General features: G+C 38.4%; 1 protein-coding gene across 1 annotated transcript in view; it reads right to left on the minus strand.

Moving 5' to 3' along the window:
* Positions 1-4,667: 4,667 nt before the first annotated feature.
* Positions 4,668-18,264, minus strand: part of SMS (spermine synthase) — a 56,159-nt gene continuing 42,562 nt past the window's right edge. Inside the window, exons 10-11 of the mRNA XM_075775240.1 lie at positions 9,077-9,192; positions 4,668-5,988 (exon numbers count right to left, since the gene is read on the minus strand). Coding sequence (XP_075631355.1) covers positions 5,946-5,988; positions 9,077-9,192 — 159 coding nt within the window. The 3' untranslated portion in view covers positions 4,668-5,945. The remainder of the gene's footprint in view (positions 5,989-9,076; positions 9,193-18,264) is intronic.

Genomic DNA, 18,264 nt, shown 5'->3' on the forward strand with positions numbered 1-18,264 from the left:
AAAACACAGCACATGGCCTATGTATTAAGATAATCAGGTCTCCAGGAGATGTGGATGCCTTCCCCAAGCTCACTTTGTACCTGCAAAGATAATCAACACAGGATGGACTAAGTATGACAAGTGTGCCCAAAGCACAAGGTGAGCAAATCAGCAGCCATTGCTGTTGCTGCAGGTAACAGTACCTGCTGGGCACAGTTCCTGAACTGCAAAGCACACACGTTAGCTACATGTTATTACAAGCTACCCATACTCCATTTTTGGTGTAACCTACTCTGTTGATGTGTCAGTATGTGGAGGCCAGAGAGATTTGTCTCTGCTTTCCTTAGCACTGCCTAGTACCTGCTGCAGCCTCAGGCATGCTCAACCATTTCTTCATTTCACACAGCCAAAGGTGTGGCACCTGATCCCAGCCAGCACAGAGGTAAAGGCACACAGGGCTTCACTAAGCAGGTCAAGATCCCAAAGTAGTAAGACTTGGAGTGCATCTCAACTATAACTTCTGAAAACCAACTCCAGAAACTGTGAGCAGGTATCTTCCCTTTCCCTAGTATTTAACTGTTAGATATATGGTAAGAATTTTATAATGGTGGTAGAAACTGTTTTACTACATGACACAGGTAATTTCAAAAATGATGGCATCCTTTTTAAAAATAGGAGTCAATGCATGTTCCTGCAATTATTCTGTCAGTCTTCACTGGGGTTTTAAACAATGAACTGTCAAAAACTTGTTGTCTAAAAAAATCTCAGTCACCCCAAGTAACTAACCCATGGTTATAAAACATCATTGGAAACACCTAAGTGTTACAAGAGATGCCAGTCAATAGGAAGTAATTTCCCAGGATGTCCCAGTGTGAAGCTTAAGAGCAGAATTTGGATAAAATAATTTGTAAAAGCAAAACCATCAGTTTTGACAATTAACTAAAGAAAAGTTAAATAGGCAAGTGTTAGATAACATCAGCAGCTACCAGAACAAGAAAAGCTTCACATAGCTGTATATACTCCCCTTTGCTATTCTCATCTATTACAACTATTGTTTTAAAATTCCATTGCTGCTTGTCTTTATATCTACAGAGACTACTCACACTAAGATGTTGCCATTACACATCAACAAAATACTTTTGTCTTTCAAAGTAAATCATACCAATAGTGCTGCACAGGCAATATGGCACACAATGTGTTGTGCATTCATCACTGAGGTCATGAAACTTATTATCCTCTCAAGTAACATACAATGAAGTTGCCATGGCACTTTTGAAGTCAGATGAAAAACACTATAATGGCTGTAGCAGTGCTTTCTTTTTTCTCTCCATACGTTTGCCTGATCAGTTTTCCTAATTCCACAAGCTGAAGATGTCACTGGTATGCTTCTGCCTTCCACCCCTCCATGCTCACAATAACAACCCCTGACAGTTAAATCCCACAGTTCCATTTCTTTTGGGCTTATTTGCTTGGGTAATCTACCTACCCTAAACACTCCTTAATCTGAATAGTTTCCTTTTGGTCATCATTTCATTTCCAGCAGTTAAGTTCTTTTCCTGCTAAAATACTTCCTGCCATCCTGCAACCATTACTCAGTAAAAACCCCAAACATTTCCAATCTCTCTTCCTTCTCCCTCCAACAGCTACAGAGGACAAGCTAGGTAGCAGAACTGTGCTCCTTTTTTCTATGTCCAGATGTGCTCCCCAAATCCCCACCACATCTGTGGTGCTGTCCTGTTTCTGGTTCCTCCTTCTGGCTCACTTCCCCGGTTCCTTCCCATCTTAACTGCTCTTGCTGCTGCCTTCTTTCTTCCCTTGACATTGCACACAGGAATACCTGTCATCATCCTACCAATTATGAAGTGCATTTCACTCTCTTCTTTCCTTCCTTTCTACTTTCTCCATTTCTAACTCTGAAGCTCAAGTTCACTAAACTGTATGAACTGTATGTTCACTAAACTGACCACTGTATGAATTTCTTCACTTTACATCCTTCCACCATTCCCATTCCACATTTCTAACTCCTTGCTTCCTAAAGCATTCTACATTTCAAAAAAGGCACTTATGTTGCTCAAAGCTACTGTTAATCACTCCTGCACTCACTTCCTTTGCCAGTTCTCTCACTTGCTCCCTTCAGCATCTCCTTTAATGATTCCAACTACTCTTTTTTTTTTTTCCTCTGTGGGCAAGGTTTGCCAACTTCCTCCTATTACCCTCAGGCAACATGATTTATGTTAGTCTCCTATGCTTAACTTAAAATAAGAAATTGAGTACTCTTCTCGCTTGTCCCCTTGCCTTGTTCCTTCCAGCAAGCTGTCAACACCTCAAACTCTATAAACAGTGAAAATAAAAAAGCAAGATACCTATCTTCCCTGTCATGCACGTAGGCACTCTAAAATTACTTTTTATCCTACCTTCAAAGTCTGTATGTGAGACTTTCCTCAAAAAGCTAAGCCTTCCCCCTTCTTTTTCCCCAACTACCAAGTCCTTTGCTATCACTGTACTTAGGACAGATGTAAACACTTCTCCTTTCCAGTTAGCTGGGATTTATGCAAATCTCTCTACAATTTCTTTTGGAAGTCACATTCTTCTTTTATTGTCTGGTATTATTAATCTTTCTGAATCACACCCCAGAGTAACTTCTTCAATACGCCCATCCTGTTCATGCCCTTCTTCTCCCCTAAACTTCTGTGCCAAAGCTTGCATCATTCTTAATGTCTTATTTCTCCTAAGATTATCTTTTCTCTACACCATGCAGTGAGTCACATCACCACCCAAAGCCAACCTGCCACTTCAGCAGAAAAATTAAAACTTACAGTTACAGACCTGCAGAAAATTCATATTTACAGTACTCTACAGAAAATTAATTCTAGGCAAAGATCACTGAAGCCTTAAATGATCATCCCCATCACAAACATGTGTGCTGTTCCGTACTACAGCATATCTTATCTGAGCGTACATATGGAAAATAACTAAATTTATTAATCTGAGACAGAAAAGATACTCAATAAAAGGACCATTAAGTACCTTTATATTTGTTAGGTGACAAGAAAAAAAAAAAAGAGGTACAATGGTAAGCATCATACCCATCAATTCTGTCATTTTCACACTGAATCCACAATGTATTTAACAATTCAAACACACAAGTAATAATAGTGTACCTTTATTTTAACACGTATGCTGCACTGATGCAGTAGATACAATGCCAGCAGTCTTCTCTTTGCACAAACTACTATCAATCAAGTTTTTAAATACTTAAATCACATTTCTAGGTGGAAGCAGCATTTAGTGCAAAGAATAATTAAGAAAACCCTAAACATTAACCATATCTTGGGAACTGTTTGCATACATAGTGCAGCAATCATAGCTATTTCCCAACTGGCCTTAAACATGGAAAACTGATCAGCTATAGCAATTTGCATTTGAAAATTTTAATACAGAAAGAATTGTTTTCATTTTAAAAAATCTACACTATAGCAACAAATAAAGACAGTGTGTATATATTCGCTCAAAATCAATTCAGCAACTTAAAAAATAGAACGTTCAGTGTCTGCTGAATTGCTTTATACTGCATCTATCACTTTAAAAAACCTACATTAAGAAGTTTAAAGAAAAAAATTATTCCTCTAACTCTCTTTATACTGTATCAGTTGAAAAGGAAAGATTTGCAAGCACTGCTACCTCTCACCTATCAATATGTAATTGAGTTCCACTGGTCATTCTGGGAACTGATTATCAAACATCCCTGCACACTCAACATCTGTGTTCAGGCAGCCTTGTACAGCAAGGCTAAAGAAAAGCACCAGCCTTGGTAAAACAAGCCAGCAAGCACATTAAGTCATCTTCCAGTTCACAAGTTTCTTTGCTAAAAAACAACCACCCCCACTTGTTGTGACTGATTTCTACATCTATCAAGCTCACTCAGGAACATAAATGCTGTAAGCCCTGTCCCAGTAAATGCTTGTGTGCTTAACTTCCACCTACATGAGTAATCACACTAAGAATCCATATGAATATTCATGCTTCCAAAGTTAAGGATACACATAACTTTTCATAGGACATCTGCATTCACTTGCAGCTATACAATATGCTTATTGCAGTCCTGTACCATAAATGAAGGATCACTACTAGGTCATAGGGAGTAATATCAAGGTATTTTCTGGCATGTATACAACAGAGCTAAAACACTCAGGGAAATGCAAGCCACTTCTCTCCTCCTGTTCAGAGGGAAGCTCTGCTCTTTGGGAGTATTTAGGGATGCACAAAAGCTGTAGGCCATGGAAGAACTGTGCCCCATGTATATTAAAGAATTAACATTAACTACAATAATTTAAAACAGTAAGACTGAAGAATACTTCTATCGGTTCTCCAAACTGAAAGCATTTTAACTGCACAACTGTACAATACAAAAACCATTATATACCAAATGAAGAGCAAATTTTTGCAAGTTTCCCAGCATCACTCCGGAATTCTATATAGGCTACCCAGGTTTCGTGAACAGTTTATGTATGTGGGACACAGTAAAATTCTTCTTATTATTTAATAATACAGATCTTAAGAGTGGTTTGGTTTGGTTTCATTAACAGTATTGGGGGGGGTGGGGAAGGAGAAGAGGAAAATCAACTCCCTCCAATAAACTAAGAAAACAATTATTAGGTGTTGAAGGAAAAAACCATTATGGTTCAGGATTACAGTGTTTAGGGAAATAGTGCACTCTTTATTCTATCTTGAAATGTACAGAAATGCACAGAATGGTTATATCCTTCCTACCTCCTTTCAAGTGAGATCTTTTAAACACTGAAAGCCAAGTTTTAGTCAGTACATAGCACATTCTTACAAAAATATAACTTTTCTGACAACATGAGAAACAGTTAAGAGAAAAATGCTTTATCTTTCAGAACAAAACTACAATGCAACCTAGCTTCCACTGATTTTAACACTGCAATTGAATCTAATTCAGCAAGAGCCCCACACAACATGGTCAATCTGCAGCAGCATCACTAGGACTTACCCTACCAAAGTACACATACTTGCCTCAAAACATTCAATACTAGTGCATGTTAATCTAGATCACACACACATTTCTTGGCCCTCTAAGGGGACCTTTCCTTCAAGAACCTAGTGCTTCCCATAAGGCTGAGGAGTGTATGCCCACAAGAACCTCATTACACTCAATTTCTTGCACTGTGGTGGGATGGAAAACCAGCTTTTTCATGCTGGTAAGAGTTCAAAGTGCATCTATAACCTACTGTTAAATCCGTATCAAAATCCAAATGATCAATACAGCAGCAGCTAAAGAATTCCATGAGGTGAAAGGTCAAATATTCTTCTCCTGCAGAAGAGATTACAGCAATGATGAATGAAACTAGAGTAAATAAACAAAGTTTAAGACTAGCTTTCTTCCCTTTGCAATGAAGGATTTGGGGTATCCTTTCAGGAGACTTTTTTTTTTAGGTTATGCCTTTCTTCTCTATATGGAAGCACTGTGGTGTTCATTAAAAAAAAAAATCAAACAAAAACCCCTCCATCCTTAAAAAAAAAGGACCATAGATAAAAATCTGGTGGAAAACCAAAAAAACCAAACCAAACTCCATGGACCACCCTTCAGGGTTGAAATGCTAAAGATGCCTTTTTAATCAGGTTGTGAAGATCTACAAAAAAATAAAAAGGATCACATTCTAAAGGTTCAGTGCATTAAGCAGCTATAGTTTTGCTGCTTATTCATCTTTAAGTTGACTTTCAAAAATAACACCCTAGCTCATCAAAATATACATTTTCCATTTGCTTTTAAATTAAAATAATAATAAAAAAACATTTAAAGAATTCACAATCAATAGCATGACTAAGTTTCAGGATCATCTACAGCATATAATTTAAATGTTCAAGATGCCAATATGCAGCACGTGGCAGGCCTATATGCTCCATGCAGCATGTACACTTAGGATAATCTCAAATAATCTTGACGTTCAGATGTCAGTTTGTTTCTTCCAAATAGTGTAGAATACCCATCTGGGGAAAATGAGCAGTTAAGGAAAAAAGAAAGCAAAGTTTGTAGTACATAACCAAAATGGAAGCAGTTCTTTCCATTTATATTGTGATTCTGAAAACTTCCGGGAGCTCATAAAGATGGGGTAGGTAAAAGTCTCAAAAGTGAAATCTCCCTGGATCCTCTTTTTGGCTCAGCAGTTCGAAACAGCATCCCATTTCCACTGAAACCAAACCCCTTTGCAAACCCATGTTTTCAAATGCCTGCCGCAGATTTTCAGGGGGTGCATCTTTTTTGCACTGCAACCACTGAACAAACTTCAGAAGTACTTTGGGTAGAGTGATCAAAACTTCAATCAGGAGTTCCCCAAGTTGGGGTCCCTCATGCTCATTTTCTCAATTGTAAAGTAGCAAGCTTGAATAGGAAACAGCCAGCTACCTAACTGGTGAATCCCTAATGCAGACACAAGCTTAATACTGAAATGTTCAATAGCTGAACACTAGGTGTGCAGGTATCTTACTGGGCAAAGATTTAAGTGTCTATGGTCTAATTAAATGCCTCAACAGGCATTCCACTGAATGCTCACTTACAGACGCATCTAAATTTTGCCTAGGCATTTGTTTAAAAGCCTCTATGGTGTTTGCCTTAGGTACCTAAACACTTTTACTTCAGACCTTTATGTCACCCAGACTGAGCTAGAAGCAAATACAGAGCAACTGGCAGGTGTATCAGTGATCTTTTTGCTGCTCCTCTGGGGTTAGATGAGTCCAGCTTCAGCACAGCCATATAGCAGCTATGCCCAAATCACAGTTCTCCCAGGTCCTCCTGGTGGGACAGCCAACTGTGATCCTCAAGAGCTCTCTTGCCATGCTGGGCACATAACAGAGGTTAGAGCTACGTGATTCCACCTCCTTCTGGAGAAGCAGAAGGGAGGATGAGACATGCATATCACCAGTTCTAGACCTCCAGCAGAACAAGGCATAGATTTCTGGGATTTTTAACTTAGTAAAACCTCATAAAGATATACGCTCTTCTGTTTACACAGTGAGGTCACACACACTCCAGATGGGAGCCTGCATGTTCAGAGGGTCCTGGTGGACACCTCAGAGACATATATGCTTTTTAAAAATAGAGAGCTGGCTTTTATGTCAACAGCTACTTGAATTTCAGATGACCCCCACAGCAACACTGGTAAACATCAGAAGTTCAAGTATCTATTACACACAATAACTATTCTTGAAGTAGGCAAAACAACTAACAGTACAAGTAATAAGCCAGCTTAGTACTTTGGCTGCATTCAGGTACCCATGCAGGTAACTTTTGGTCAGATTACAGAAATGAACATTTGCCTAAGTGAAAAGATCTGTTCAATGGCTCCAGAGATTTCAGACACTTAAATGAATGTCACTAGTGTGTTACATAAAGAGATAGAACCCTAATTTTTGATTACTTGTCACAATTCTACTGTAAACTATAACATCTCAGTCATCTGTGAAACAGTTTAGGTATAACCTTCCACTCAGATACATACTCCTACTTGGAAGTCTTTACGTTTCAAGAAAGGCAATAACCTGAACCTGAAATGCAGGCAGGGGAGTATCAGAAGTCCAGGGCCAAATTAAAAGCTAGAGTACTTTGGGCTAATCTGAAGTCATCAAGATGACTTCTCCTTTATCATTCCTGTACCTATAATCCATTCAGAAAAAGTAAACTAATAAAGCCTGCCACACTTCTCTTAAGAACTGTTCACTTTCAAGCTCCATTATACCCACTTAATGGCCAGTTTTAATAGATATGAAATATTTTTAGCAATAGATTTGTTAGCATGCTAGAAATATTTAAATGTATTTTTCAAAGGAGTGAAGTAGCATTTCCTACTGAATTCATTTAAAACCATTTTGCATACTTCCAAATAAACAATGCAGTATTTAGAAGACTTTCTGAGGATGCAGACTTCAAATCACATACATAGTGCATCATATACATAAGGCCTAGCAGTTGTAAAGGCAAAAATAACCAATTTATCTGAAATAGTAAGCTACAAGGGCAAATATCTTTGTATCTTCTTTCACTCTTTCTGTCTTGAAAATGTTAAGATCAAATCTGAGTTTCACTGGAGACCTGACAATAATGAGAAACAGGAGCAGCTTGTTACAGTTGATATGGAGTCCAGAACAGCAGGCTACAGCATGAAAGAGCATCAAGATTAGAGACAGAGAAGGGAGGCAAAATGAACACACAGAAGAAAGGCTACAGCAGAGTTTCACATGCTTAACATATTATGAATAAGCAGATCCTGGAAAGGTCTCTCCTGTCAAGAGAAGGACAGCCACAGCAGGCATTACCCTGAAGAAACATTTCCTGGGAGACCACACAAAGGCAAATGCTGCCCACAGAACCACACTATGGCAGATTAAAACGTCCCTCTAGAGCTAATGGCTCGAAGCTGAAACTTCTAGCTCCTTGTATAACTTCCCTACCACCCACAAAAAGAAGAAATTCTGAAGAATTATTTTTAGGAAAGGGATATTGCCGAGACATGTGTATACTCCTCCCCTTGGAATATTTTCTTCAGTAATACTAACTAGTAATGATCATTAGGAATAACTTTTTTCCCCCTTTAAAAATCCTGCTTGATCTGTATGTTCAAGATTAGATCTATCAGAGAATATTTAATGATCTGGATCATGCTAATCTGTATGAAGTTAGTTTAGTTATTTTGTAAAAGAAAAAAAAAAAAGACACAGCCTTGCCACAACTCCCAGGCAGCATCACCCTCATCATACAATTTATTCTACATTGCATAAACAACACACTTGGAAACACTCAAAAACATTAACAAAAACATAGCCTGATCTTGAAAAGTGCTGACCATTTCACCAGCTATGAATTTATGGCACCTTTAAAAAAATAATTCCTGCAATTATCCTCAAAAAAAAAAAAAAAAAAAAAAAAAAAAAATCGAACTGCAGTAGTTCATTTACTATGAAAAACATTAATAGTGTTTAAACTAGAACTGCCTTCTTGCACTTGAGTTCATTACCTCCAAGCAATCTAGGCTTGCTTGATTTGTTAATATACACTCTCTACTCTTTCAGTCTTTAAGGATACAATTCCATGTAGGAGGGAACGCACACAGTTTCTTTTGAAAACTCCACAGGACAATAAAGCCTGCTAAGCTGTTCTTCATACAGAGTCAAGGCATCAGTCAGATTGATACAGTTTCCCTGAAGAAAAAAGAAAAGTCCCAGTTACAATCAAATAAGCAAAACTTTAAATGAATATATACATTTCAACATTAATGTAAGGCTCACACATACTTCAGAAGCAGATACATGCTGTTCTTAATATTTAATATTTAGAAGGCAAATACTGAACAGCTTGTCTTCATTCTGCCCACAGCAAACAATAATTTGTATCTTTTCAAGAAAGGGTAAGTATGGGGGATTATCTATCTTCTCATTAGCAGAAGCAACCATTACATTAGAGTTTCTAGTTAAAACAGACCACCATGTGTTGTTTACCTATAACATCTACTCAATAACCATTTTCTTTATGATTGTTTAAATATATTAGTAAACAGTATTACAACAGCCAGATTTTCTCAACTATTTAACATTGCCTAGGTCTTACAGCATTAAAATGCACTATAAACCCCCCCCACAACTTCTTCATTTGAAACAGATTCTTCCGCAGAGCAGTATGACAAAATAAATCAGATCATACAGAAGTTCTGTGGCTGCAGGCTACACTGTCTTGAGTTAGTGTATCACTTCTGAAAAGGAAACTATCCCTATGATACTTTTCCCCCCCTCAGACCTGTCTTATCTCCTCTAAAAATATTAGTGTCCTTTTCTGAACAAAATAAAAATCAGTGTGCTTAGATGATTTTTCTCTTTATAGAGCAACTGTGAAATATCAGACACATTGAATTCACAGCATTCCTTCCCATAAAAACAAGTATTATCCAAACAAATCATTCTTGGAATACAAACACATCAAGGATTACAAATGGTGAGGAATTTAAAAAAAGCCCCACATACTCCTAATTACAAGCGCAACTTTGTCCAAACTCAAGTATTAAAAAGCAGAAGTTACTGCAACATATACCTGGGATCCCCATACAGAGAAAGCTCCAATTAGAAGAAAAGTGCCTATCCATATCAGGTTTGAAGACTCAGCAATAACAGTGAGCCCACAGAACGCCAGACTGACACACCACCAACTACCCAAAGCAACAGAAAACACAGTTGTGCAAGTTTAATAAAAAACCTTCTTGTCAAGTTTCTTGCCTTTCTTGCCTACATAACTGAGTAGGCTAGCTGATACTTTACAACCTTAAATACACTGACCTTAAGAAGAGCATGGCAAATACAACTTATTTGGACACTAATTTAAAATAGAGTGAAGTTGAATATAGTCACCACTGCATGGTCTACAAATTACTCAGCTTTTGTTTTCCAGCTGTGAGATGCGGAATAAAGACCCAATAAACATGAATGTGCTGTGACACAGCATAGACATAAGACATTCTGTGATTCTGGTCAAGTAGAAGAAGCTGTCCTTGGCACACTGACAGCCAGATGAATTGATCTGTGGTCTTCTATATCCACCATTCTTATGAGGAACCTTCAGCTCAACCTACAGGCCCCAAACATGATGCCCAACCAACTACATGTGAACAAAAAGTTACAGGATGACAATGAATCTACCCTGACTACATACATGTGCACATCTGGTCATATGTGGGGTAGGATGAGACCTCTTCAGGAGAATGTGTCCCCATCCTTCCCTAATGGTTGGATTTACTAGCTTATAGTATACATGCCTTTTACCTTGAACTAGCATAAGGCTTTCTTTCTGATTTCTAATCAGTAGAAACAGAAGCATTAACTAGCATTTCTCCAGAGTTACTTTCAAAATAAAAATTCTCAGCTTCCCGCACATTTTACCACTTCTAGCAGAGGAGCAACGTCAACCACAGAAGACAAAAAAGGGATCTTTCACACTAAGGAATACACAGTTCCTAGTAACCTCGCATGTAAGCCAAGGTCCCACAAAACGACAGCAAGAGACCTGAGGCACAAAAGTTTGCTATTTATCTCATATCACAAGAACATTAGTCTAGATGATATAAGGACATGCATTAGACAGAAAAAGGTCTAGCGAAATAAAAATAAGGAAAGAAAGGTCATTTACTAATACAGCCAGCTTCTTCCTTTCTAGATGACTCCTGTTCATGACTGGACAGGCCAAAAGCCTTCCAGCATAAGCACTTCCGAGCAGAGTACTGCTTTTGATCTTTAAAACTCTGCAAGACAGACACGAACAAGAAAGCCTAAAGCAACAGACTCCACCTATGGAATGGCAGTATCTTCCCTCTGCTCTGAATGACTTCTGGAAATGTTTGCGCATGCACACACACAATTTATTGTGGTGTTTTGTTTTGTTTTTTTAATTACTGAATGAGGTATCTCATCCTTTCCTGCCCTTAGATAACGTGTGTAACTTGCATCTGACAAAGAATGCAGATGGTTCAACTAAGAAAAAGAGCTAGATCCAATTAAAAACCTATATCTCTCAGTCAGTTTATTCAATATTTTAGGACCTCTAACTTGAAACGAAGGTCAAGTTCTTTATCAACCCAGGAACAAAGGATTTATTCAACACTTCCAAAATGCCTGTACTACCTATGTTTCGCATGTGTGCATTGCTCTGCTAACACATGGTGAAGCTTTTAACTCCAAAGAGAACAGTCTTAAGAAAGCCACATTTTATTGTTTAACTTCTGCTTCTCAGTGCTCCTAGTTTTTTAAAAATAGCCTTAAAATAATTAAGTCCACACAGATGCAACTGAAAGTTAATTTTCATAAAGCAAGGAACTAAGAAGAGTTTGACCAACAAATACTACCTGTGCTCTTAAAAAACAATGTACAATGAGCAAAGGCTGAAGCAAGCAGAGATCTTATTTGAAATCAGTATGTCTAAACAGCTCCATCTACATTGTTTTTTCCATGTAACAACATCAGACAATAACTAGAAACAAAGTGTATAATGCACATTCTGACTTCAGGATTTAACTATTTCTTCTACTTCTTTTCATTGGTAGGATTTTTTTCACAATGTATTTAAAACATTTGTATTTCCAGAGGAAGTGAAAAGACTTCACCCTACTCTTCCTCCTCTGAAATTTTTGCATCATATTCAAGTTTTCACAAGTGGAAAAGAAAACCCTCAACTTAAAATCCTATACACAGCATCTTTAAAAAAAATATTCTTGAAAGCTCTCTTTCAAAAGAACTTGCATAAAACATGTGTTTGGTTATCATTTTGATCATACTCCACAAACAAACTTGTATTTGGTTATGTGAATATATCATGTTTGGGTATCAGAAAACAGAAGAGGTTTGTAAAAAGGTAAGAGATGAACACTAACTGAGCACAACTGCACAAAGCACAACAATGAACAGACTACTGCAGCACTTGTTTAGTAACCTGTTATTATCCAGGGGACTGCAGCAGTTATTTGGTTCAGCCGCCCATCACCAAACATATAATTTTGTTTCAACATCAGACTGAAAGCAAAAGAAAACTAAAAAACAACCTGTGTGTGTAATTTGAGTCATAAATAGAAAACACTGCTAGGTAATTTATGGAGCATACCACTATTACAGAGGAAGTTTAATAGGATACACAATGAGATAAACATATCCAGAGTTTTCAGCCTGTTGCTTCAGTATTACATCCCTTCTCCAGCAAGACAAATCACTGCAAACAGTGTGGAAAATAAATTACAAGAACAATGAAGCGTGCCAATAAGCAATTTTTACTTTTCAAACCCACAACACACCAATCTCCAAGATCCTACCTGAAGGTTTAAACATCCCACCTGGCTGTTCTATTAACCTCTCCTTCTGGAGACACATCACAGAATTTTATAGTTCTGCACAGTTATAATTTTTTTGTAATTATTTGACTTTACTCAACAAAAAGCTAAGAATTCGAAAAATCAACTCTACAAAACTTAGATGAACTTATTTCAATGAAAAGTTATTGAAAAAAAATCACTATTATTAACACCTTTCTGTAAGAAGTGACCAGCTTTATCAACTAAGAATATAGTGTTGATAATGTCAGTCACACTTAGATGTTCTTGTATCACTAAAACATGACACAGGGAACCAAGCCCAGAATGCATACTGACCAATAATAACCCATGTTCATTTTAACTCCTCCCATCTTATGAAAATAGTTATGTGGTAGAGCAATACATTTTTTGTTCTGAACAGCCACCATATACTTAAACAATAACTACTGCTAACAACTAATATTGAACAGAGTGCTTAAGCTGATGACTCACCAATTATACTTTTTCAAAAGGGCAATAAGCAAAAATCAGACTTTTTTTCTCCCACACTGTTCAGTTTTCAACATATAAAAAACCCTACCAAACTCCTGTCTACCCCCCCTTCGTTAATCTTTGTTTCATGTCAAACCATGTGACAGGTAAAAAATGAGGAAATGCTGAAAATGTTCTCCTTAACAAGCATCTCTCTGACACAAAAGTATTTGAGGTAGTTTTAAACTTTAACCAATCTGTGTTTGTAAGACCTTAAGACTGATGATTCCTGAACTGTTTCACAGCCTTTGCATTCTGAGTCTGCTCATGTCTGTCCCCCAAAACCAATTCTCCTGGGCTTTCATAAGGCATACATTCTGTAGTACCATGGGTTTAAGTTTTCAAGTTTCTAAAGCACAATGCACAAATTTAAATAATAAACAGTTCCAGAGCTGAACATGACCAGGTTGGGTTTTTTCCTTCCTCACTTCAGAGTGACTAAGAAGCAAGGAGATACACAGAGCATGAAACACCTAATATCAAAGTTAGGTTTGAGTTTTGGGTTACAGGGATGGCTTTTAAGGAGATAATGGTGGCAAACCTGACTGAACCCGACATCTCTACTGGCCAAACGATCAAATAAAAGTGAACTCTCACTAACACAAGGAAATTAGATGTCTGTCCCTTAAAGACTCCCAAATTGCTAAGAAATCACACAGGGACATGCATCTGTTCTTCCAGCCTCCTTTCACATTGCAGTCAAGAACCCTGCTCCCTCTTTGGAAGTGCTAATTAAAAAACCCACACAGCAGCCAAAAAAAGGAGCATAACTATGGAGCAACATCATGGTGGTCTGGATGTTTGGAGGGCTGGGCCATGCTGGATTAGAGAAGAGCCAGGAAGCAATAGCTTGGTGAAGGGCTCTGTGCATGTGTGTGTGACATCTGATTCCTTGCACCAGTGGTTAGTGCTGTTTACTGGAACCCAAACCCGTGAGTAGTTCGAGACTGTTTCTACCCTGCCTGGGTTGAATGACCCAGAATAGGAAGGAGCAAATTCCTGTTCAGAGGTATTTTTAAAGGTTCCACTTCATAAACAGGCTGAAAATGACAGCCTACTCAACCTCAAAGGATTAGATCAGCAGAGCAAAAACTTAGAACAGAAAAAGGCATTTTCATAGCTACACGTAATCCACTGACACACGGAGACAACCTTACAATCAGTCTGCCTTTTACAGAGCATAGTTTCACAGCTGTTGGGACAATCTTCACACACTACATGGAACACACAGGATGGTGATGGTTCAGAAAAAACAGAAATATATCACACTAGTGCCTATGAGTACACATACTCCGCTGAAGCTGAAAAAAATGAATCACTTGGGCAATCTAAAAATCATACCGACTTTTAGAAGGTCCAATAGCATAAAACCACTTAATGCATTCAGAAACAAGTCACTGGGAAGGTCCATTAGAGATGAAAGCAGACCTCGGGATATGCCAAGCTCTTACATCCTCACTGACTCCCACTTCTGTCCCCCATGATGGATGGGAACCTGCACCTGTACCTGGCTCCCCTTGGAGAATGCAGCACTGAACACCTTACAGACCTAGACCCATATTACATCACTAAACACTTCAAAACACTGACTTCATAAGGAAGAACAGAAATACAGCAAGCCATATGACCCTTAAGCATCAGAATAGCACAATTATGTTCAACAGTAACTTTTTGCAAACAAGCTTCAAGTCTTAAACATACAGGCAGGGCTTCAAGTTCTGCAGGTTAAGGGCCCTAAAGCTCACCTCTCTTTGTCCAGGTCCTATGCAGGCTACAAGACTCTCAATATGGATGATGCAGCTAAAGCAAGGACATGAAAAGCACAGCTGCTACTTGTACAAGTTTTTAATCTCATTGTGATTACTATTCATGGATGTGTAAAGTAAGTTTTTCCCCCCTGCAATATACTTAAGCACAGACTTATAGCAGCAGAGAACAAGACCCATAAACTGCCCTTTATCTTTCCAGAACTGAAACAAGCAAAAAGTCCCTCTATCCTAAAGTTGACTGTACATGTTCTTGCATCCCCTAGGAATAAGAATAAATAGTCTGAAAAGCCTTTCACAGGCAGAATCACTCTCTAAGTGTGAATAAACTGCTGGAAAATACCAGTTATCAGTCTCCACCTAGTGGTGACAGAATATTCTGCATTAGCATTTAGAGACTACTCTGAGGATCACCATGGAATACCAAGGGAACAACCAGGTGTGCTAGAGTAGCATGCCAAAACAAATAATTCTTTTGATAATCTCAAATGATAAGCATACCTAGATAAATTCTATCTAGATAAAAGTAGCTTTGATTAAAAATTAGATAAATGTGCACAATATACTCCTGTATTTGATTAGCAAACCTATGAAACCACTAATCACTACTTGCTCAGAAACACCTAGCCAAAAATCCCCAGCAAAACCCACTGCACTGCTATTTTTAAGTCTCGCTTCTCCTTTATACTGTTATTGAGTCTGACTTTTGCCAAAGTTTTTTTTTTTAAAAAGTCTCTTAATCTTCCCCATCCTCCCTAAGTTAGGTCACATAACTGTTGCTTTCAGAGCTTAGATTTAACACACTCCTGAAATTACTAGAACAGCCCTCAGGATTTTTATCTGGCTTTGCATCAGAACTTCTCATTGCCTGGCTGCTTCTGGAAAGATCTCCACTAAAGTCATGCATGGCATGTCACACTTGAGTAAGAATTATTATTATTACCAAAACTCAAAGTAACTTATGACCTGTAAATGCTGTAGTACATACTATAAGCACAAGTGTCTGGGGGAAAAAATAGAGTACTGACAAGCACAAATGTTATTTTAGCTGTACAAAACTACGTTTGATTTATGTTCATGAGGTGAGCTGCAAACAGAAATCGTCCTACAGAAAGTGTGATTTCATAATAATGTGTTAACAGATCACTCAGTAAAGCTTAACTTTTTGCTCTCAGCTTGACATTAGTGCAGTTCTACCTACATCATGATTAATTGCTTTTATTAAGCATTCTCAGGAAGAGTTTTGTTTTTTAAAAGAACTGAGAAAATGCATATAAATACTGAACTTGTAACTGCAAATTACTGGTCCAGGAGCACTTCTCAGCTCTTAGTCCAGGGTGCAGGCCCCATTCTTAATCCACTTTGGTCTTCACTGAAATAGAGGATATGAATCAAAGGAAGATACAAATATCAGCAAGTTTTCTCAAAATTTTTCTTATGGTGGTCATGCACCTACCATCCTAAATATACACTCTCTGCATTAAGGCCTGCAAGATCTAAAAATCAAATTGGCCTGCCAATATTCTTTAGGAAACCCATCAACTGTGCAGCACCAGACAGAACTCACATCAATGACACCATTCATTTTGTCATCTCCTGTAGACGAAAAGAGAAAGCATCATGTCATCTGCACAATGCAATTATGTTAAAGCCAGATATTTTATGCACTGAAGCTTTTGATGAACTTGGATTTTAAGTCAATTAATCAAAAATACCATTATGTAACTAGAAGGATACTAGGAGCTTTTTTCTAGCTAATGCACATGAAATTATTAAAGATTAACAACTAAGAGATGGAAAAAATCTGAAAGTTCAGAACTATATCAGAGTGCCACAACAGAAGTCTCACTTAATTCTCAATTAGGCTGCAAAAGTAAACAGAACTGTATAGGAATGTATCCTGAATGACAGCAGAAGAAGTTATGCTGCAGCCTAAGGCACATGACTTTGTTAGCACTGCACGGCCATTATTATTTGTATTGCTTCCATGTTACCAACTTACCAGCAACTGCTTTTATTTCAGAGCATTCCTAACTATTCTAAAGACTGTTTTCCAGCCAACGCTTCAGGACTCTGGAGCACTGCAGTTAGACAGCTATAGACCCTGCCTGCTGAGAGCAGTCCTGAACAATACTTGTAACAGTTTGCTCTTAGTAATAACAGAAAGGTGTAGTATGCTGTCTACTATAAAACATTTCAAAAAAATCAATTCATGTCCTGAAGAGAACATTTTTCCAGAACTTGTGCAGAGCCCAATGAAGAGGTGATGAGCATTTCCATTTACTTTTCCCAGCAGTGGCATTTAGAGTCATACAGCAATACAGTATGTAAAAGGCTGCCACCTTTGGGCACCCACTTTTGGGCAAAGCATTTCTTGAGCATTGAAATAAATGTCATTCTAACAAGACACACAAGGTAACCCCTGCAAGCAGAATTATCAGAAGACAAGCTACAAACTACAGAAGACAGAAGTTTCAAACATTAGTACAACAAAGGGGTCCCCTCCAGAATGAAACGGGTGACCTGGTTACCCAGGATATGGAGAAGGCTGAGATACTCAACGACTTCTTTGCCTCAGTCTTCACTGGCAAATGCTTGAGCCACACTGCCCAGGTCACAGAAGGCAGGGACTGGGAGAATGCAGAACCACCCACTGTAGGAGAAGATCAGGTTCAAGAATATCTAAGGAACCTGAAGGTGCACAAGTCCATGGGACCTGATGAGAAGCATCTGTGGGTCTTGAGGGAACTGGCCGATGAAGTGGCCAGGTCACTCACCTTCATATTTGAGAAGTCCTGGCAGTCTGGTGAAGTTCCTGCCAAGAGGGGGAACATAACACTCATTTTTAAGAAGGATAAAAAGTAAGACCCACGTAACTACAGGCCAGTCAGTCTCACCTCCGTGCCTGGCAAGATTATGGAGCAGACCCTCCTGGAGACTATGCTCAGGCACATGGAAAACAAGGAGGTGATTGGTGACAGCCAACACGGCTTCACTAAGGGCAAATCATGCCTGACAAACTTGGTGGCCTTCTATGATGGGGTTACAGCGTCTGTGGATAAGGGAAGGGCAACTGATGTCATCTACCTGGACTTGTGCAAGGCATCTGACACTGTCCCACACCACATCCTTGT

The sequence above is a fragment of the Balearica regulorum genome, chromosome 1 (assembly GCF_011004875.1).
Source record: "Balearica regulorum gibbericeps isolate bBalReg1 chromosome 1, bBalReg1.pri, whole genome shotgun sequence".
NCBI classification, from domain to species: Eukaryota; Metazoa; Chordata; class Aves; order Gruiformes; family Gruidae; genus Balearica; species Balearica regulorum.